The following is an 18600-nucleotide window of genomic DNA, read 5'->3' as shown; positions in this document are numbered from 1 at the left end:
ATTGATTTCTCTCTGAGCCTTAACCGAGACAGGCAGAGTCTCCCTCTTTTCAGTTATGAAGAGATGCTGTCATGCAGATAAGATGAATGGCGTGCTATGCTATCTTCCGATGGAGTGTGTGTATGTGTATGCCAGGAACATGGTATTTATGACAATCCAGCCAGGTGTTGAATTATAACACTACCAGTCAATTTGTTAACACAGCCCTTTATAGGTTTTTATTTTTTCCACATAAAGCTGGGATCACATCATCTAAGTCACATTATCTAAGACAGTACAGAGCATTGTGAGAGAGAGAGAGAGAGCTTTGTATACAGACCGATTGATTATGGCAAGCCCGTAGCAGCAGGGCCAGGCTAATTCAAAAACTCTGGCTGGCCTCTCTGAAGATGTTCAGAGCAGCTGGCCAATTTAGTATTTAAAAGGTGCACTTTCTTTTTAGCGGCACAAGATGGTGAAAGTGCTGCTGCAGCTCCACACTCTGATACGGCTGCCTGCCTTCTGTAATTAGGTGCGAACTGTTTGCTGCCGCAAAAGGCATTTAAATGCCAAACAGTGGCCGGAACAGGCGTGTGATGAGGGGTACACTGCCCCTCGCTCAGCTCGCTGCCACGCCTGGATGGAGGGCTGGAAGGGTCTTTTGAGAATTAAATCGCATGTGAGAGTGGAAGAGCTTGGTGGGCTTCAGACGCTAATGATGAGGAGCCATCAGTGCTCCATAACAATCAGCCACTCTAGCAATCAGTCCCATCACACAGACGGCCATCAGAGAGCAGCACGAAACCCCCAGCCACCCTCACGGTGAAGCATAGCTTTAATTAACAAGCAGCAACTCATATGGGAACATGGGCTTTTTTTATCTTTGTGTGAGAAATTAAATGTATTATTATTATTATTATTATTATTATTATTATTATCAGTAGCAGATTCGACAGTAGACCTGCAGGCTTTCTTAGAGATGTAGAAGCATAAGACTGGTGTAATGCCTGTTAGATTAGTCTCAATGTGGAGTGGCTATGATGAGGATTATCTGAGGCAAGAATAATAGAGAAATGATGAGAGTGACAGAGACTGGAGGCGGCTCGAGGAAAGGGAGGGGGTTTCACACCGTCGACAATTTTCCGATTTTAACTATTTAATAAAGTCTCCTTTGTCTTTAATGTTCTGACAAGTCGTGAGTGGTTTCTGGCTCTCTGCTGCTTCGCTGAGCACATCGTGGGCCGGATGAGAATGAGAGGCATTTAAAGAGAGAGCAGGCGGAGGTAGCGGATGTGTCTGAAAGGGGCTGTGAAGTTTCCACTCTGTTGTTATGAAGGTAATGAAAGGGCCCTGTGAGAATGGCCGCGGGATGGACAGCTGCATGGCTGCCTATGTGTGTGGTTCTATACTAACATGCTAGAACCACAGTTTCTAGTTGCATAGCAGTACCTGTGAAAGCAGGAGCTGTTTTGAGGTTGTGCTGCAAAATCTGCCCGTCCTTCTACATATTGAAGAGCAAACCTTACTATAACATAATTATAATCTTATTAAGCACTACATCGGGTCGTTGTTTTGCCATGCTGTTCGGCAGGGACGTGGTTACAGTGAACGGCAGTCGATGACAAATATGACAACGCTTAAACAGTCAGTGGCTACTTTTAGATCCACCACATGTCCCCTGGCTAGACTGCCTGGATGATTTATTACAGCAGGGTTCTTAGGGCCTGGTTATGAACATTTACATTTGACCCATAAGTGGTCTAAAATATTTCTGTTTCTATCCTTGTGGTAGTCTTTGTACCCTGGCAAAGAGGGAAGCCAGAATCAACATGGGTGTTTGGGTACTGTGTAGGTCTTGGCTACAAACAAATGGGTTTCTCCAGTCAGTCTGCACTATTTCTCACTGTGTCTGTATACTATTCTGTACTTTTGGTGTCCTGACAAAAGGTGTTCCCAGAGTCAACATGGGTACTTGGTTTCAATATTAGTCACTGTGCTATTTATGCAACAAGATGATGTGGGATTGCTTTGTCATTCAGTGATCACTTTCAGTCATCCTGGCTGCTAAACCCTTTTCACTTCTGTCTTCCACATAGAACTGCAGACTTCATGAAATCACTCTTGTGGGGTATGTGTGTGTGTTTTGTCAGGCTGGTCAGTGTTGTATAGCTGTGATCTGTATTGCAGCAATGGGTGGGAAAACATTCTCCATGTGTGCTACACAGAGAAAAAGGACAACATCAAGTGCATGAGCTGCGAATAGATCTTGATCTAAGCTGTATTGCAAACAAACAATGCATGTGAGACGGGTGCAGGAATGCTCGCTTCTTGTTTCAGCTCCCCGGGCACTACTCAGCTTCTCATGGACATTGGCTGCTTGTGCTGTCCGTCAGCGAGCCTGTTCTGTGGACTCAGTATATATGGGCGGGGGTAAAGCAAAATGAGTGGTGAGTGTTTTGCGACTGCTGTGCTAATAATGCTCAGCATTACAGACCATTAATAACCACACCCCAGTCAGCGGCTGTGTACATGAACACACCCACACACTCTGTTAACTGGGTGCGCTAAGCTGTCAGCTCTGGTTAGTGTCTCCTTTCTTTATCAAGACACTCTTCTTTTTTTTTTTTTTTCAGTCACACTCTTGTCATAAAAAATGACAAGATCAATGTGTGAGTACTTGCTGTAAAACATTTTTTTTGCTCTCTCTTACCTTCTACTCAGAAACTTGCAGATATTTTGAAGGAAATTCATGATTGGAAAGAGCACAGCGTGAACTTGTTTTGTGCACGCACTTGAAGTACCTTATTACATTTAATTAGATTGACCTCTCTTTTTATCTGGCAGCCCTCTGAAGGCACTCAACATAAAAAAAATAAAAAATAGAATAGGTAGGAAGTGGTGTATGTGTATTGTATGTCACCTTGGAAAGGTTGAACATGAAAAATGGCATGCTGGGAATAAACCATAAGCTGAGAGTCAGCTAGGACCTCTGACCTTTGACCAGTGTGTCTGCTCATCCCCTTGTCCAGGCTGAACACTCTGCTTGAGGCTACTAAATCCTGTCTTTGTCTCAGTCTCATAACCACCCAGCCTGTCTCACAAAATGGAGTGTGTGTGTTTGTGTGTGTGCATGGGTGTACACAGTGTATGTTTATAATGCACACATTGTAGGCTGGTTGTGTAACAACGATGTGCCTCAGCGTTGCAGCTAATTCTGTTTGCTCACGACTGTATGTGTCTCTGCATACAAACAGAGTGGGGTGAGGCGGCTGTGCCTTTATTGTACTGCAGTGTGTGTGTGTGTAATTAAAGAGAGAGGAAGAAAGAAAGGTGATTTTTCTCTTTGTGCCTGTTGAGCAGTCAGTCTCTCTCTCTCTCTCTCTCTCTCTCTCTCACTCACTCACTCACTCACTCTCACACACACACACACACACACACACACACACACACACACACACACACACACACACACACACATACACACCACACACTCACTCCCCCTCCCTCTCCTTCAGCCTGCATCAGTTTCAGCACCATGACACGTCTATAGATGGTGACCTTATCTCTGTAATGGTGGTCTGCAGTGGTCTCTGTGTGTGTGTCTGTCTATGCATGTTTGTGTGCTGTGAGCGCTGTGTTCTTGATGTGGTTTAGCCAGGCTGTGCTGGTGGATCACACACATGGAGGGAATGAGAAATGGTCTTTATAGGAGTGTTGAACAGTATTTATGACACGCCACAGAGATTCATGTGTAATTGCAGTGCCTTGGCGCGCAGTGTTTCAAAGTCTTACCAGTGCGTCACATATATCTTCAGTGCCGTGTGATAACCAGCCTTCAGGTGTTTGCTGATTGGTTGAATCTGAGAGGCATGTCTGGGTACATTCCTAGTAATACTGTGGCCATTTTCTTAATCTGACTTGGATCCCTGCCATTGACCTGATGCTGTTTTTTAATGAGCACAAAGCATCTGGAAAGGGGGCATTGGTGGGGCACACATTACAAAACTGTAAATCTTAAAACGTACTACATACAACAGTCTTTGCTCTTTATCTCAGCTAGTTCCTCTATCTCACGTTGAGTGCTGCAATCAACCCAATCTAATAATCATCACATGAGCAAGTCACCACAGCGATTAGCGTGCAGACAGGAAAACAGCAGCAACAACAATGCCTATTATGCCAGGCTTGGCACCACCTCCCCACCCTGCCACAACCCCACACACGCCTCCTCATCAATCTGCCCTGGGGAGTAGGATAGCAGAGCTGGAAGGAGCAGCTGGGGGTTGAGATCAGCCCGATTGTTTTGGCAGGAGTAGCCCAAGCCATTTCCATGCCACAGCTTACCTCACGCTTGACCAAATCGGCTAATCCATTTAGCCATGGCTTAACCAGGTCTCCACTGTTTCTGTGACAGGCTGTACTCAGAAATCCTTCGTCAAACCAATGTTCCCTCAAACAGGATCTTAAATTGACGGACCAGGAGTTTTGAGTTGTTGTTTTGTGTGACTGGTGCCCAGCACTTTAACTGCCTGTGGACTGACTCAGTCATCGGTCAGTCAGCAGTCCAGTCGCTTGGCAGCCTCTTCTGCCAAGCATGAAGTGCAGGCAAAATGAATGAGCTTATCGGAGACATCTCATGTCAGGCCAGTGACACGGCTTGCCTGCTTTACCCACATCTCTGAATAGCTTCATGTTTCTGCCCTACCGTTATCCGAATCCATTGCTGAAAAATGCCTGCTGAATTCCAGCGCAAAAATCTGCGCCATTAGCAACCGTGAAGCATCTGGAATAGCATGCGTGTGTGTGTAGATAAAAGCTGTGGTGGAAGCAAATGCAAATTAGAATAGTGAGGCATGGAATCATTGCTGGAGCCGCCATGATGAGCTGAATTAGCATGCTGAATGCTCACTCACTGTTTTGTGTGTGTAGGTAAGTGTAGATGATGTAGAGTCCCTGCAGTGCAAGTCTCTCTGATGTCTGTGCTGTTGATGTCGATAGTCTCATTGACAAGCAGATTTATTCCTTTTTCTATCTGTATTGCTTAACACAAGAGGAAGTACAGGCGACTTCTGCAGAGAGAAATGTCGGTCGAAAGATAAAGAGACATGCACATTGTTTCATAGGACAGCTAAAATTGGTTTTCTTATTATCAGCTATCAGTTATCAGCCTGCCTATCATCGTTTATCACCGCTGTGTATATTTTTGCAACACCTAATCAGTGCTCATTTGTTTGTGCTTTATTATTTGTTTGACTTCTTAAATCCACACCAGTGTGATAGCTGCACGGCAACATTGTTAGTTCTGCATAGCAACACAATAACAAGCTCTTTTAAATATTAAACACATTGTCGCCTGGAGACTTCTGTCAATCATTTCTTGGCTGACAAATGAACCCCCCCTCCCGCTTTTCTAGCCTTCGACGTTTCAGTCATTAGCTGTTAAGTGTTTGAGCACTTAGTGGGGGGGCACTCTGAAAAGAGGAAGGAGGAGGAGACAGCAGTGAAGGGCAAGATGGAAAAGGTGGGGGAATTGGGGAAATGCCCGAGCACACCTGCTGGGCAAAGCAAACCAAACGCTGTGCCACGTTTCTCGGTATCAACCAGGCCTTGGTGTATCGCGTGACTCTGGATCGAGTCCTGCAGGGAGATCAGAGAGTGATTATGTGAAGTGCTCAGGCTCTTAAATGTTTGAAGTGTTTCTGTAGTGTTGCATACGATTACAGCCACAGCGGGCACGTCTTAATTAGCATTATTTGCACGTCCAGCTCTGCATGAGTCACCCTGCTTTATTCAAAAAAGACAAGCAATACAGTAGCAGCAGATCTACATCTCGACACACCACCAGTAAACGACCGAGTCATTGTGCATTGTGTACAGTGTATCCTGGTTTTGTTGCACTCAGAATCCCCCGACTGCATAATGCTCGTCAAATCCAATCGAGAGCAGGGCTGACAGATGGGCAGGCTGTGTTCAAAGTGAGTGGAGATTTAATATCTAAATAGCATGGGCGCTGAGAGAGGGAGAGAACAGAGAGAAAAGAGAGGCGCCCTATGTGGAGCAGCATAAAGGTCCTGACTGTGCCGCCATCACAGCTGTGACTCCCCCTCCTCTCCTTTTCTTTCCCCTCCTCCCCTCCTGCTTGCATTTGTTCTTGTTGACGGGCGGAGGAGGAGTAATCTGTACACAGGCTCTTGCAGGGAGGAAACATGTCATCAACACTTGTTTACCATTATTAGTTTGAGCCTGCGAGAGGAGAGGCAGGGCAGCTCAATTACTCTCGAGCTATGAGGCAACGCAAAAGGCTTGTTTTGCGTCTCCACATAGTGGAGCTCGACTCAGCTCGGCTTAGCACCCTTTTTTCTGTGTTAGTGCTTCTGCATGGCACTTACTTATTTCACACAATACACATTCAGGTTGTGTGCATGTGGCTTTCTTGCCTTTCTTTGTTCGTTTAGAACAGAGTGTGGGAATGTTTTTCCTCACTCACTCATGCACACACAGCTGTGGGAAGCCTTGCACACTGGGGGCACACATGGAAGAGCTTTAGAGTGTGTGTGTGTGTGTGTGTCAGTCATACACTTTGTATGGAGTGTAGCAGTGTCTGGTCTATATCAGCGAGTCAGAGAATGCACTGGGCGGAAGCAGTGTGAGCCACATCCATCATGTATGAGAGAGCATCCTGAAGCAGCGCTGCCTGCCTGTGTTCTGTGCACTAATCATATCATGTTTGGAAAGGAGATTAGCTCATAGATCTGTCTGCCTGATGCCACCATGTCACACACACTCAGTGAGACGCTTCCCAGTCATTTTGTCTCCTCTGGTTTACAACTGTAGTTCTGAGATGCACATTCATCCCCTTTTCCAGTCTCCATCTTGTCCAGGAAGTGGGAGATCCCAGCTTTCCCAGCTTCCTCCAGTGGCCGCACTCTGCCCTGTACTGAAACCGGAGCCTGTTAAAGCACTCTGGAGTTTGGATCTGCTGTGCGAAAGAGAAACAGAATGTAAACGTTTGGAAAATAAACCCATATTTCCTGTTAATGCTTGCCGGCGGGTCTGGTTTTGCTTAGCCGGGGGCTATGATGGAGTAATATGGCATGAGCACACGGAAAGGGGTTCAGTGTTGCAGTTTCACCAGGCTCTCTTGTTAATGCGGGAGTTTATGGGAACATGCCCCAAGTCACCCCCTTGCCAACAGATGACAGCTGCCAGGAGAGGTGCTGCACCGGCCATGTTTAATGATTCCTCTAAGCAGAAGGCAGTGTGTAATGTCATCAAGTCTTCCTGTAGCCTGGCAGGGGAGTGGCATAAAGCTTTCAATCAAATAAAGGTGGAAACAGGACACTGTGACCTTATTGTTAGCAAAAAAATAAAATAACTCCTCCTAACTCACTGTATAACTACCTGTGCTTTCAAGTTGTTCATTTTAATTTCCTGTTCTATCGCCCTCATGCCTCTCGGCTCAAAAAATGCTCCATGTGCTGCTGTTCTTTTCATTGTTGATGTTACTGGAGCACAGGCTATCTGCTGCCATTTTAGCTCTGACTTGTTTTGCTTTTAGTAGCTGTGCGAGGTGGCTGTTGCTCGGCACACTCCAAACACCGTCACAACCTCCCAGACTGGTCTATAAAGCTCAACTCCCCCAAGAGCCTTAACCCCTCGCTGCACTTGGACTCAACATGCCTGCGCTGTAATTACTGCTTGCGTCTGTTTGAGAGACAAGGGGACAGTGTGAGTGCATGATTCAGTGGGGGGGGGGGGGGGGGGGGGGTTTTGGTGCAAAGACAAAAGGGGCAGCGAAACAATTCCTGAGAGTAGTGAGGCCTGCTTAGTCTTAGGAATGTTTCCACTCTTTAACTCCACCCCCATGGCTCAGGCATCACCAGCGCTTGCCTTTGTGTGCTTCTCGTATATGAAGCTCAGATTTATTGGAGTGAATGGGCCTACTCTGAGAGACTGGGTGTAGGATTGAATAAGTGGCCTCTCCGTTTGGCTTTGAGCTTTCGTTTTGCGGGGTATAGCATGTTTCACGAGAGCACCAGGAGTGCTGGGCAAAAGCCAACATACAGCCTACAGAGATGGGAGAAAGAGTTGCAGCAAGAGCACTTTGGAATGTCACTAATCAATTCATCTTTGTAATTGTAATGGGCGGCTTGCTGCTGCCTCCCATTCTCCTTCCTGTCTGGCTGCGAGTGCTTATCTTGATAATTTGATTCTGTGCACTGATCTGCTCTCTGCGACATAAAAACATAATTAGGGTTTAATAAGGAAACAGTCATTTCCACTGTGAGACAGATTCGGAAAAAGGTCACAGGTTTCAGCTTCGTTTAGTTTCATGATTTTGTTGTTGTTGCAAGATGCCTGGGTGGCTCTATGAGTGTATGCTCATGTAAAAAAGATTTTGTGTGTGTGTCCTTGTGCTTTATCAGTGCTGAGATTTCTCTGAACTGTGAAAGCTATGTGAATCCTTCTTGTTTCTGTATCTCCAGTGTAATTCACTCCAGCAGTGCTTTTGATGATACAAAGAAGAGGCCCAGTTAGACTGTAGACTAATAATGACTGCCTTTAATCCACCTGAATTGAGCTACATTTCTACTTCATAAAAAGAAAAAATCCCTAAAATCTGACTTAACAGGATCATGACTCCTGGGCTAATTCTCTTTCACTGAAAATTAGCCCAGGAGTCATGAGTAATGTGTATAGAGCCTTCAGCAGAACTTTACAGCTTCTCATGTCCCATGCCAGGCCCAGGTGGTGGAAATATACTGTTACACATGCACGCAGCTTAACACTCATTCCGCTGTCCACATGAAATGTAGCAGAGTCCTCATTATTTCTCAACAATGAGCTCACTCTGCTGCTCAGTTCTGCGACTGCAGGGAACGCGAGGCAAGCCGAGGGGGAAAACAAGTCCTCAGTTTTCTGTTCCACTCAGGATGTTTTTTCCTCCAGCAGACTGATGTGATGGCATGCTTAGCCTTCTTGTGGGGAATGTGGTATTCTGTAGGCACGTTAAAAACGACTGTGATTTCTGGCAGCTGCTCCAGAGGCCCGATCACTCGCTTGGTGCTCAGCTGTGGCTTCTTTAACGTTCTCTTAAACTGTTTCAATGGTCAGTTGGGTTTGTGTGAAGGCACAATAAATATTTCATGTCAGGGAATGAAAACAGTGTTTCTGCTCTTTTCTTCCCTCATCCTGGCCCTTGCTTGGAAAGCAGAGTGACTGTGGGAGGTCTGGGTGACCCAGTGCTGCCACCTCCTGGTGACTTGTAGGTAGTGCAAGTGCTGGCACTGCATGCAGTCCCCTGAACAGACAGCGGGTGGCAGAGTTTGCAGTGCAACATGAGAAGAGGAAGCGGCATGCGATTTGCTCTGCTGGCTTTATGGTTTTATGCTTTACAGATGTGTGTCTGCAGTTGTATTCAGGAGTTAATCTATCATACAGTTGGAAGGGTGGCTGCATTTGTGCCTTGAAGCTTGAAGCGCCTCCCTTTTGAACACAGCTTTCCTTCCTGCCTGGCTCTCTAGTAGTCCAAAAATGCAAATGTTTTTCTGTTTACCGTATTAAAACTAAATGTTTTCAATCCCTTTTTAATTGACTTGGTTTTTGCTGAGGGCTTTTGGCACAGAGTGAGGGAATCATGAAGGCACATGCAGCACAGGCTTGTTTGCCAAGAGGCCAATTTGTGATGCTGTTAACAAACAAATGTCTGTTTTTATTATTATATGTTTATGTTTGCCTCATTTTCTTCTTCCAGAGTAAACGGGACCATCTGTTAATGAGTGTGAAATGGTACTACCGCCAGTCCGAGGTACCCGACTCTGTCTACCAGCACCTAGTACAGGACCGCAACAACGAGAACGGTATGTGTGTGTGTGTGTGTGAGAGAGAGAGAGATTTTTACCACTAGCAAATAACACATGTAAAATATGATCTGGTTGCCACATCCTTTTACTTAACAATCCTTAGCAATGTGTTAGACATCACAGTAAATGACACCTCAAATAAAAGAGGACGTGTCTGTGAAAACACCCCGCTGGCCCTGTTTCCATAGTAACGCTCCTTCAAACAAAGGCAGTGTGAGGTGAAGTGCAAATAACCCTGAGCGTAATATCTCTCAGTCCCATGGCCATCTCTGGGCTAATGCATACATCAAGAAGTAATAACAGGTTAGGGCTTCCACTCGGCTTTGTGTCGAGACCACATTGATTTTAATGCACTGTAATAAAATAGCCAAGAGCGCCTCTGCAGTCCTGTCAGCCTGGCAGACATCGCCACCCCTACCTCCCTCCCTCCCTGACGTCACGTCCTAGCCTAGCCTGGGTTAGAATGAAAATCCCTCATCCTGCTCTGTCATAATGAAGCTCTGTATCGATGTTTACTTTTTTGATTTTCATCAGTACCTTTCTGGGGTCAAGGCACGTTCTTTGCAGCGAGACATAATAAACTTGCATTAGTTTCATACATTGATCTGGTTATGGGACTAAATTTTGCTGCATTTTACATTCAGATGTCTTTATTATCTTTAGATATCTTTAGATATCTATATATATAAAGCAGTAGCAGGATAGTTGATGGTCTTTCTATGATTCACAATGACCATTAAAAATAGATTTATGAAACATCTACCAACAAAAAACGAGAGAACTTTTATGCTTATAGAAATACTATAGAAATAGAAATATAGGAATAAAGCTACTTTAAACTGAAAGTCATTTTTATTATATATACCCCGATATATAAAGTTTTCTTTATTTGTTTGTTGATTTTTAGTATGGCTGTGAGTCGTTATCTATGTGCATGCTAATGATCCATATTTAATTATCTCTCTCTCTCTCTCTCTCTCTCTCTCTCTCTCTCTCTCTCTATAGACTCGGGTCGGGAACTGGTCATCACTGACCCTGTAGTAAAAAGCAGAGAGCTCTTCATCTCAGACTACGTGGACACGTACCATACAGCAGCCCTTAGGTAACCCACCTGCTGTTTGAGTCATATCTGCATTTTCTTATTGCACAGTCTTCATGTTGTCATGCTATGCAACAATCGAGCCTCTCAGTAAAGACCTCAGGACTTGACAGCTTTTCCATTATAACATTCTGCATGTGCACTACAGCTCAAAGCAATCATGCTGTTCTTTTCCATGGTCAGAAGAAAAAAGAGGACAGGCATGCTGATTCTCAGTGTTTGAAACCAGATCTTCCCTGTCTTCTTTTTTTTTTTTTTTTTCTCCAGCCATGTGTTCCATTTTCCCTCCTTTTCCTTTCCAGCACTTTAAGTAAAACCAGCTGGAAAGAGGCACACAAAGCCACAGTTTTGAACCAGTGATTTCAGGGCAAATTAGCTGCAACTTCTGCTGCCCAAAGGCTCCTTTGATTTGACTTATTACAGGGCTTTTAGTAAACTCTGAATTCTGAAAGCATGGTGTAATGTTTGCTTCGAGCCCCTTGTCCCTTTCATCTTCAGAGAAAGGTATCGTGTCTGTGTGCCGAGCACCAAACCACACCAGTGCTTGTTATTTTGAAAGCACAGGCGTGGAAGTGAGAGTGAACTAATATTGAGATGCAGTTGGTGGCTCTTGATAGCTCTCTCTGTGTGTGTGTGTGTGTGTGTGTGTGTGTGTGTGTGAGGGAGAGTGCGTGGGCAGATCCCATGTGTTTTCTGTCATCCCTTGTTTAAATCTGAGGGTGAAGAGATGGATCATGCAGTCTATAACAATGCCTCTGAATAATTTTTTGTTCATCTCTACCTTACTCGCACAAGAAACAATATTAGTTTAACAGTGATTGAGCTCCCATAGCTGGTAGCACGCTTGGCCAGATGTGTTTACTTTATAGCATGATTACTGTAGAAGCAGGAAATGTATGTGCACATTTACTTGAGGCTCATTTGTGTTTGTCTGTGTTATGTTTTGCAGAGGAAAATGTAACATCGCCCACTTCTCTGACATTTTTGCTGCCAGGGAGTTCAAACCACGAATCGACTCCTTCTTCTACATTTTAGGATATAACCCAGAGACTAGGTAAGACACGCTGGGTTTTCACCATGTCAAAAATGATTAGCACAGTAATTGAAGATCACAATAGTATAGTATAGTAATGCTAATAAAGCACCAACAAAAGTGTCTATTTATTTACACAAATTACCAAGAAAAATAACCTTTACAAAACATTTCACATTATAAAATATGTAACATAATGGATGCTCTGTAATTGTGGATGATTACGTTTGTTCAGTGGCAGAGAGTATCGCATGATTGTAATTGCAATCCATGTGTCAGAAGGTTTCAATCCCAGCATTGCCAATCTGTCAGTGTAGTGCAACACTGTCAGGGCCTTGAGCAAGGCCTGTAACCCGCATGTGCTCCAGGGGCAATGTGTTCTGTGCTCTTACCCCAGCTTCCTAACAAGCTAGAACATGCAGAGAAAAGAATGTCCCTGCACTGTACATGTAGCAATAGTCTTTGTCTCGGTCTTTTCCTTTTCCTTTTAATTCTTTTCCCCTTGCATTTTCCTTTTGTTCCTTTCCTTTCCACAAAAGCAGCTTTTACTATATAGTGCACAAGTGAGAGGAATTAATCAGTGATGTATGCAAAACAGCAACATAAATCTTTTACACGTTTGCTATATAAAATAATGATAAAATCATATTTTGAGTTTATTCGATAAAGTGTTGTTTTTTTTAAAAATCAATACTAGTATTGTAAATGTGAAAGTGACGTGACATACGGCTAAGTACGGTGACCCATACTCAGAATTTGTTCGCTGAGTTTAACCCATCCAAAGTGCACGCACAGCAGTGAACACACACACACCGTGAACACACACCCGGAGCAGTGGGCAGCCATTTATGCTGGAGGCGCCCGGGGAGCAGTTGGGGGGTTCGGTGCCTTGCTCAAGGGCACCTCAGTCGTGGCCGGCCCGAGACTCGAACCCACAACCTTAGGGTTAGGCGTCAGAGTCTCTAACCATTAGACCACGACTTCCCCAATGCAACCCTAATTGCATGGAAAATGAAAATGGAAAGGCAGTAACATTAACATGGAACAGTCAGGTTTAACTAAACGGTGGCTGAATAAATAACACTCATAATTAAATTGATGCATTTAAAATGGAGTTGTTTGGGAAACTTAGTCATGTGCACCCGGTGGTAATAAAAGCTTAATTAACTGAATCAGGTATGTTAAATTAGGATTGTAAATAATTAAAAACTGGTCAGTGGAAGAGACATAAAGCCTTCTCCCATATTACACATCAGAGTTTAAGGATATCAGTGCAGCAGAATGGATTTATTTCCCAGGGGAATTGTTTGGCTAAACTAATCAGCAGCAGTCATGTTATATTGTGTTGGTGCTGGAAACTTACATACATCGGACACTTCAAGTAAAAAGTAACTTCCTTGCTTTTTTATGTACATCTCTTCATACAAGAGAGCCAGAACATAAAGGTCTTACATGTTTTACCAGTTGTTCTGTTGGTTCATTGTTCCTTATTTTATTACAAATAGTCCTTTTCCTCAGCATCAGATACTACTGACAAAAGTAAGGTCACTTATCAGCATGGTTTAAATCAGAGCAGTGATGCCTAACAACACTCCTTACACACATTTTATTAAAGTAAAGGTAGCCCTTTCTGTCCTTTGTTCTTGATCAAACACTGTTTTCTAGGGCAAATTAATCTGCTTTCATCAGTCCTCTTACTCTGAGAACAGGTGAGGATTCGTTTAAATATAGAGCTGAACATTTTACAGGATTTATTAGCATAAACTCATAGCTTAGGGGTACAGCTTTAGGACATTTGGTGTTCTTAGATAAGCTTGTACAAATTTACAGAACATGCCGTTCATTACAATTTGAATACCGACTTCCATCTCAGCTTAAGGAATCCTTGTCTATTCAAAACGTGATCTCTGTCTGTTATACCAACGGTGACAGATGGCGACGTGCATCAGACTGCACGACCTGGTAACAGAATAGGATGTAGGAAGCAGCGTTCATCATCTGTTCGAATATAACTTTCTCCATAAATATTTGAGAAAGCATTAACATATTTGTTTATCCAATGTGGTCTTCTCTTGCTGCTGACTTTCTTCTGCTGCTCTTTTGTTTAGAGCATACAGACTTTTCAGATGTCTCGCCCATCCAGTAGCCATTCTGTGTTTAATAATATACAGAAGTTATTTTATATACTAAAATGTTATTTGATCATTTGATTTTTTTTTAATGGCAAGCAAATCCACTTATAAAAAAACAACTAATTACACCTTTTTTAGGAAAGTGATAATTTGTTAGGAAATAAGACATTTTGCTCTTCATGCAAGCCAGTCCCCTATCTTCTCACCTGAGGGAAAATTTGCTTAGTGCATATAAACACCAGCCTCATTGTCATCTCTTCACTGATCGCTGTTCGCTCTTTATATCTGTTGGGAAATGATCCCTCATTAATTCATGACTTCGACTAAATTTCCCATCTGACAGTGTTTCATGAGGCAGCTAAATAGTTTAAAGCTATTAACTCCATACAGAGTGTGTCAAATCTCTACACTGTTTTGATGATGTGATTACGCAAGAGCATTGTGAACATTTTGACATCATGCTACAAGTATGCAAGGGAGTGAAGTATCCAAAGTGTAAATAAACTGCAGTGTGCATGTATTTATTTTCTAATTAAGTAACATTCAGAAGCTAGATGGTCCATGATTGTACTATACAGTATATTGCATTTATGTATTAAAGTAACAGTTCAAGCCTTCATAGCATTTGCTCAGGAGGTTTAAGAGATAAAGATAAGACGACCAGATGCACAGTTTGATCTTTTTTTTTTTTTAGCTATTACTGACACGTCTGTGCTGAGAGATGTGTGGGTCCGGGCGAGCAGCCAGCAGTGATGTGCACATGTGCTGTGAATTATGAGGAAGTGTGAAAAACACATGAATTCTCCTCTGTCTGTTTTTATTAATGTCTAATAGCCATGCATCACATATAAACGTAGCTGGGGGAAAATGTGGTTTTCCTTTTTGTACTGCTCTTTAGCTACGGGTATATATACACACATACATACATACATACATACATACATACACACACACACACTAATATTAAAATAGTACGATCATAGCTAAAGAGCAGTACAAACCATATATATATATATAGTATAATAGTTATATATATTTGTAGTTATTACATGCCCTGTTATTTGTGGAGTAATTTGTGTTTTAGGAAATTTAGATATTTATTTCAAAGCATTTATTTTTTTCCTTAGTTTTATTTGCCTTGTACGTATTAATATGCTGAGGCAAATCGAGTAAACCATGTCAATCACTGTTGATGATTAGGATTTGTCAGCAAGGCACCTAATTGAACTAATTGTTGTGACACCGATAGACTGCAGAAAACAGTTTTTAGCTCAATAGAAATCAGCCTCAGCCTAAATTCTACATACTGTCCTGTGTATTCTTAATGACCGCCATTAATGCTTTTGTGTTCAGTTTCCATAATAGGACTCTTAATCCTGCTGGCCATCTCTTCTTAAATGTATTAGAAGTTTAGAATTGTTTAAACTATCAGAATATCGCAGATATCGATTGATGGTTTGAAATAATATTGGACCGGTGCTTAACAGAGCACAAAGAGCGGACATTTGAAGCTCCATGTTTCTTGTACGGTGAAATGCTGTCTGACTGTGAAGCTGGCTCTGCTGTGGGCTCTTTTAATATATATTATTATATTATATTACAGTGTAATAACGGGGTGCATGAAGGATTTTACGCGCCCATAACGAGAGGGAATCTGACTCCATGGTTATGAAAATCATCCTTTACGGCTCCGTCCCAAACCACATGCTAGCTATATATATATATATATATATATATATATATATATATATATATATATATATATATATATATATATATATATATATATATGCATCAAACACAAGAGTATACCGCCGTATGTTGCCATAGTTACAATAGATAGCAGCTTGCTGTCTCGGACGCAGCCAATCCGAGGTTGTGGCTCCCTCCCTCCCTTTGCTCGCTCCCTCCCTTTGCTCGCTCCCTCCCTCCGCTCCCTTTGCTCGCTCCCTCCCTCCGCTCCCTTTGCTCGCTCCCTTTGCTCGCTCGCTCCCTTTCCTCGCTACCTCCCTCCCTCCCTCTGCTCGCTCCCTCCCTCCGCTCCCTCGCGTTTGTTTGGTACGCGGCGCTCCGCTCGCGCTCATGTAGCAGCAGCGGGGATGGAGTGCGCTTTGCGCGCGTGTCGGTGTGGAAGGTCGCGGCACATGCTCAGTGGCGCCTGTCGGAACGGGAACTGCGCGCACCGAGTGTGAAGCTGAGGTCATACACATAGACAGACGCACGCATACACACACACACACACACACATACAACCACACAAGGCACGAGCTCGGTGAAAGCGCGAGCGCATGAGCCTCCATTTTGAGCGCATCCGAAGCGCATAAGCGGAGAAGGAGAGTCGTGTATCGCGGCGTGCAACGCAGACAGCGTGTCATGTCCGACATGGATGACTTGTTCAGCCCGAGGAGGTATGTGTGAGCGTCTGACTTCAGATCTCTTTGAGCCCAGCGCTTATTGCTGCTTTTATGCCGCAGTGGCTTTAATAACGCGAGCTTTGTGTCTGTCGCCGGTGCTCTGCTTTAATAAACCGTCTGCATCGTAGCTCCAGGCCAATACCTCCTTCATATCCGAGCTTCTTGACACCAAGTACCAAGCGGTGCTTTTATTTATTTACATTTGATCAAGAATAAACCTGTCAGTAACGTGTGAAAAGTCTGGTAACTTCACATGTTTATGTTACTAGAGTCAGGGCTCTGTGTGTGTTTACAGACAGGGTTACATGGCGCAGGGGACTAAGTGTACCAGTAAATAAAGCTAATGTCTCTCAGGACTGGAGTAAATAAAGTTGGGACGCTCGCGCTATGTTATGTTATGTTATGACTGTACTGCAGGCGTGCAGGGATTGGCTGAGCTTGATGGAGGGGGCGGGGCTAAGCTTGATTGCTGTCCTCGTGCTGGAGTTAAATTATGCAGGATGCACCCTCTGCTTGTTGTGGCGCATCATGTGCCATTACACATCAGTACTGCATCACAGTTCTGCTATACAGGATGGAAAAAAAGAAACAAAAATCGTGGAAATACATTTGCACAAGTTATATTTGTAGACTGTTGTCATACTGCGGTCGTTTATTTTTTTGTGTAATATAGCTAGGATATTTTCTTTTTAGTTATTTCACGTATTATCATAGAGAACTTCACACTGCACACTATTGTTTATTTTTTTATACAGAGACATTAATCGTATTCATATACGTTTTAATATTTTTGTTTCATTTGTCTAATTTCCAGTTAAACCACCTATATCAGAACTCTAGATATGGGTCAGTATTGACATCTTCTACAGGCTTCCGTTGCTAAGTTAAGCAAAACCTCGCAGACATGATGACACCGTGGTCGAACACTGTTTTCTCTCTCAGGTGTTTGTCCGTAATCACTGTTGTGAGTCATCGCTGGTCATTTCAGCATAAAGTGCATCAGTACATTGAATCGTGAAATGATAAATCCAACCTGATAGCAGTCCAACAATTTTTCTGTATTAGATTGAAACATGTGAGTTAATGCAAGTGTGTCATTGTACTATTTTGTATTTTACAGTTTATTTTATAGGTTTTTTCCTTTTTGGTAATTAAATGCTTAATAATTAATCAGTGGTTATTATTATACTCATCCACCAATTTGAGAGAGAAGCTTTTCGTCTGTGCGCTTTGTGCAAAATGTCAAAGTTAACACACAACATCTGATACCATACTAACTGGCTGTGTTGGACGTCTCTAGATTTACAAGGGAATGGCATGCACGGCTCTGATGATTAATAATAGCAAGCTCTCACACACACACACACACACACACACACACACACACACACACACACAGAGCTGACCTGCTAAAATATGGGCTGTATAAATAAATGTCATTTCAGTTGAGGACAAAGAAAAGTAAATAATGCAGTGTGTTTATGCATCTACAGGTTCAAGATTTTTTTTGGAGTGCCTGTGTTCATATGCACCTGTCGGAGTGTTTTAAATGTGTTACATACAGCATTTTTAAAATCATTTCTAAAGTAACAAGGCATATGTTTGTCAGTATGCTGCTCTGATCACTGTTTAAAGCAGACAGTGTATTTTAATTCGATGTTGAATTAATGTTTGTGTGTTAGCACAGCAACAAGCAGCTGCTCATGGGAGTGAAATGATTTACTGCCATGATTATTTTTGTGTCGTCTGCTCTGTTAAAAGAGCCTCCTGCAGCTTATTTGCTTCAGCTTGAGTACGAACTTGAACTGTAGATTGTTATTGGAACCAAAAGGAACGAGCATGTCTCGTAGAGTGGCACATGGCTTCCTGGGGGTCACGTTCCCCTGCTCGGGTGATCGACGCTGTGCTGCTCAGGCCTGCCAGCAGTGCCAAAGCTGCAGCACAATGTTCTGGAGAGTTCTCAGTGATTTCTCTGCTGCACCTCTTCAATAAATACTTTCAGCCTAAACCCACTGTTCTGATCTGCTTCCTGTTCTCAACTTGCATTTTATTTTTTTCATGGCTCAATTCTAATTTAAAT

At 43.2% G+C, this 18600-nt stretch overlaps 1 protein-coding gene across 6 annotated transcripts in view; it reads left to right on the top strand.

Moving 5' to 3' along the window:
• The window catches only part of rerea (arginine-glutamic acid dipeptide (RE) repeats a), a 151399-nt gene that overhangs the window by 103136 nt on the left and 29663 nt on the right, over positions 1-18600 (top strand). For 4 of the 6 annotated variants that reach the window (XM_060894502.1, XM_060894503.1, XM_060894500.1 and 1 more), the window contains exons 4-6: positions 9734-9839; positions 10848-10944; positions 11891-11995. In XM_060894502.1, the coding sequence (XP_060750485.1) occupies positions 9734-9839; positions 10848-10944; positions 11891-11995 (308 nt within the window). Of the gene's footprint in view, positions 1-9733; positions 9840-10847; positions 10945-11890; positions 11996-16209; positions 16515-18600 lie in introns of those variants that run through there. The other 2 variants (XM_060894506.1, XM_060894505.1) reach the window with 2 other exon arrangements.

Source organism: Tachysurus vachellii, chromosome 19 (assembly GCF_030014155.1).
Source record: "Tachysurus vachellii isolate PV-2020 chromosome 19, HZAU_Pvac_v1, whole genome shotgun sequence".
Lineage (NCBI taxonomy): Eukaryota > Metazoa > Chordata > Actinopteri > Siluriformes > Bagridae > Tachysurus > Tachysurus vachellii.
The sequence above is the reverse complement of the archived record's forward strand: the minus strand, read 5'-3'. Positions and strand labels throughout refer to the sequence as shown.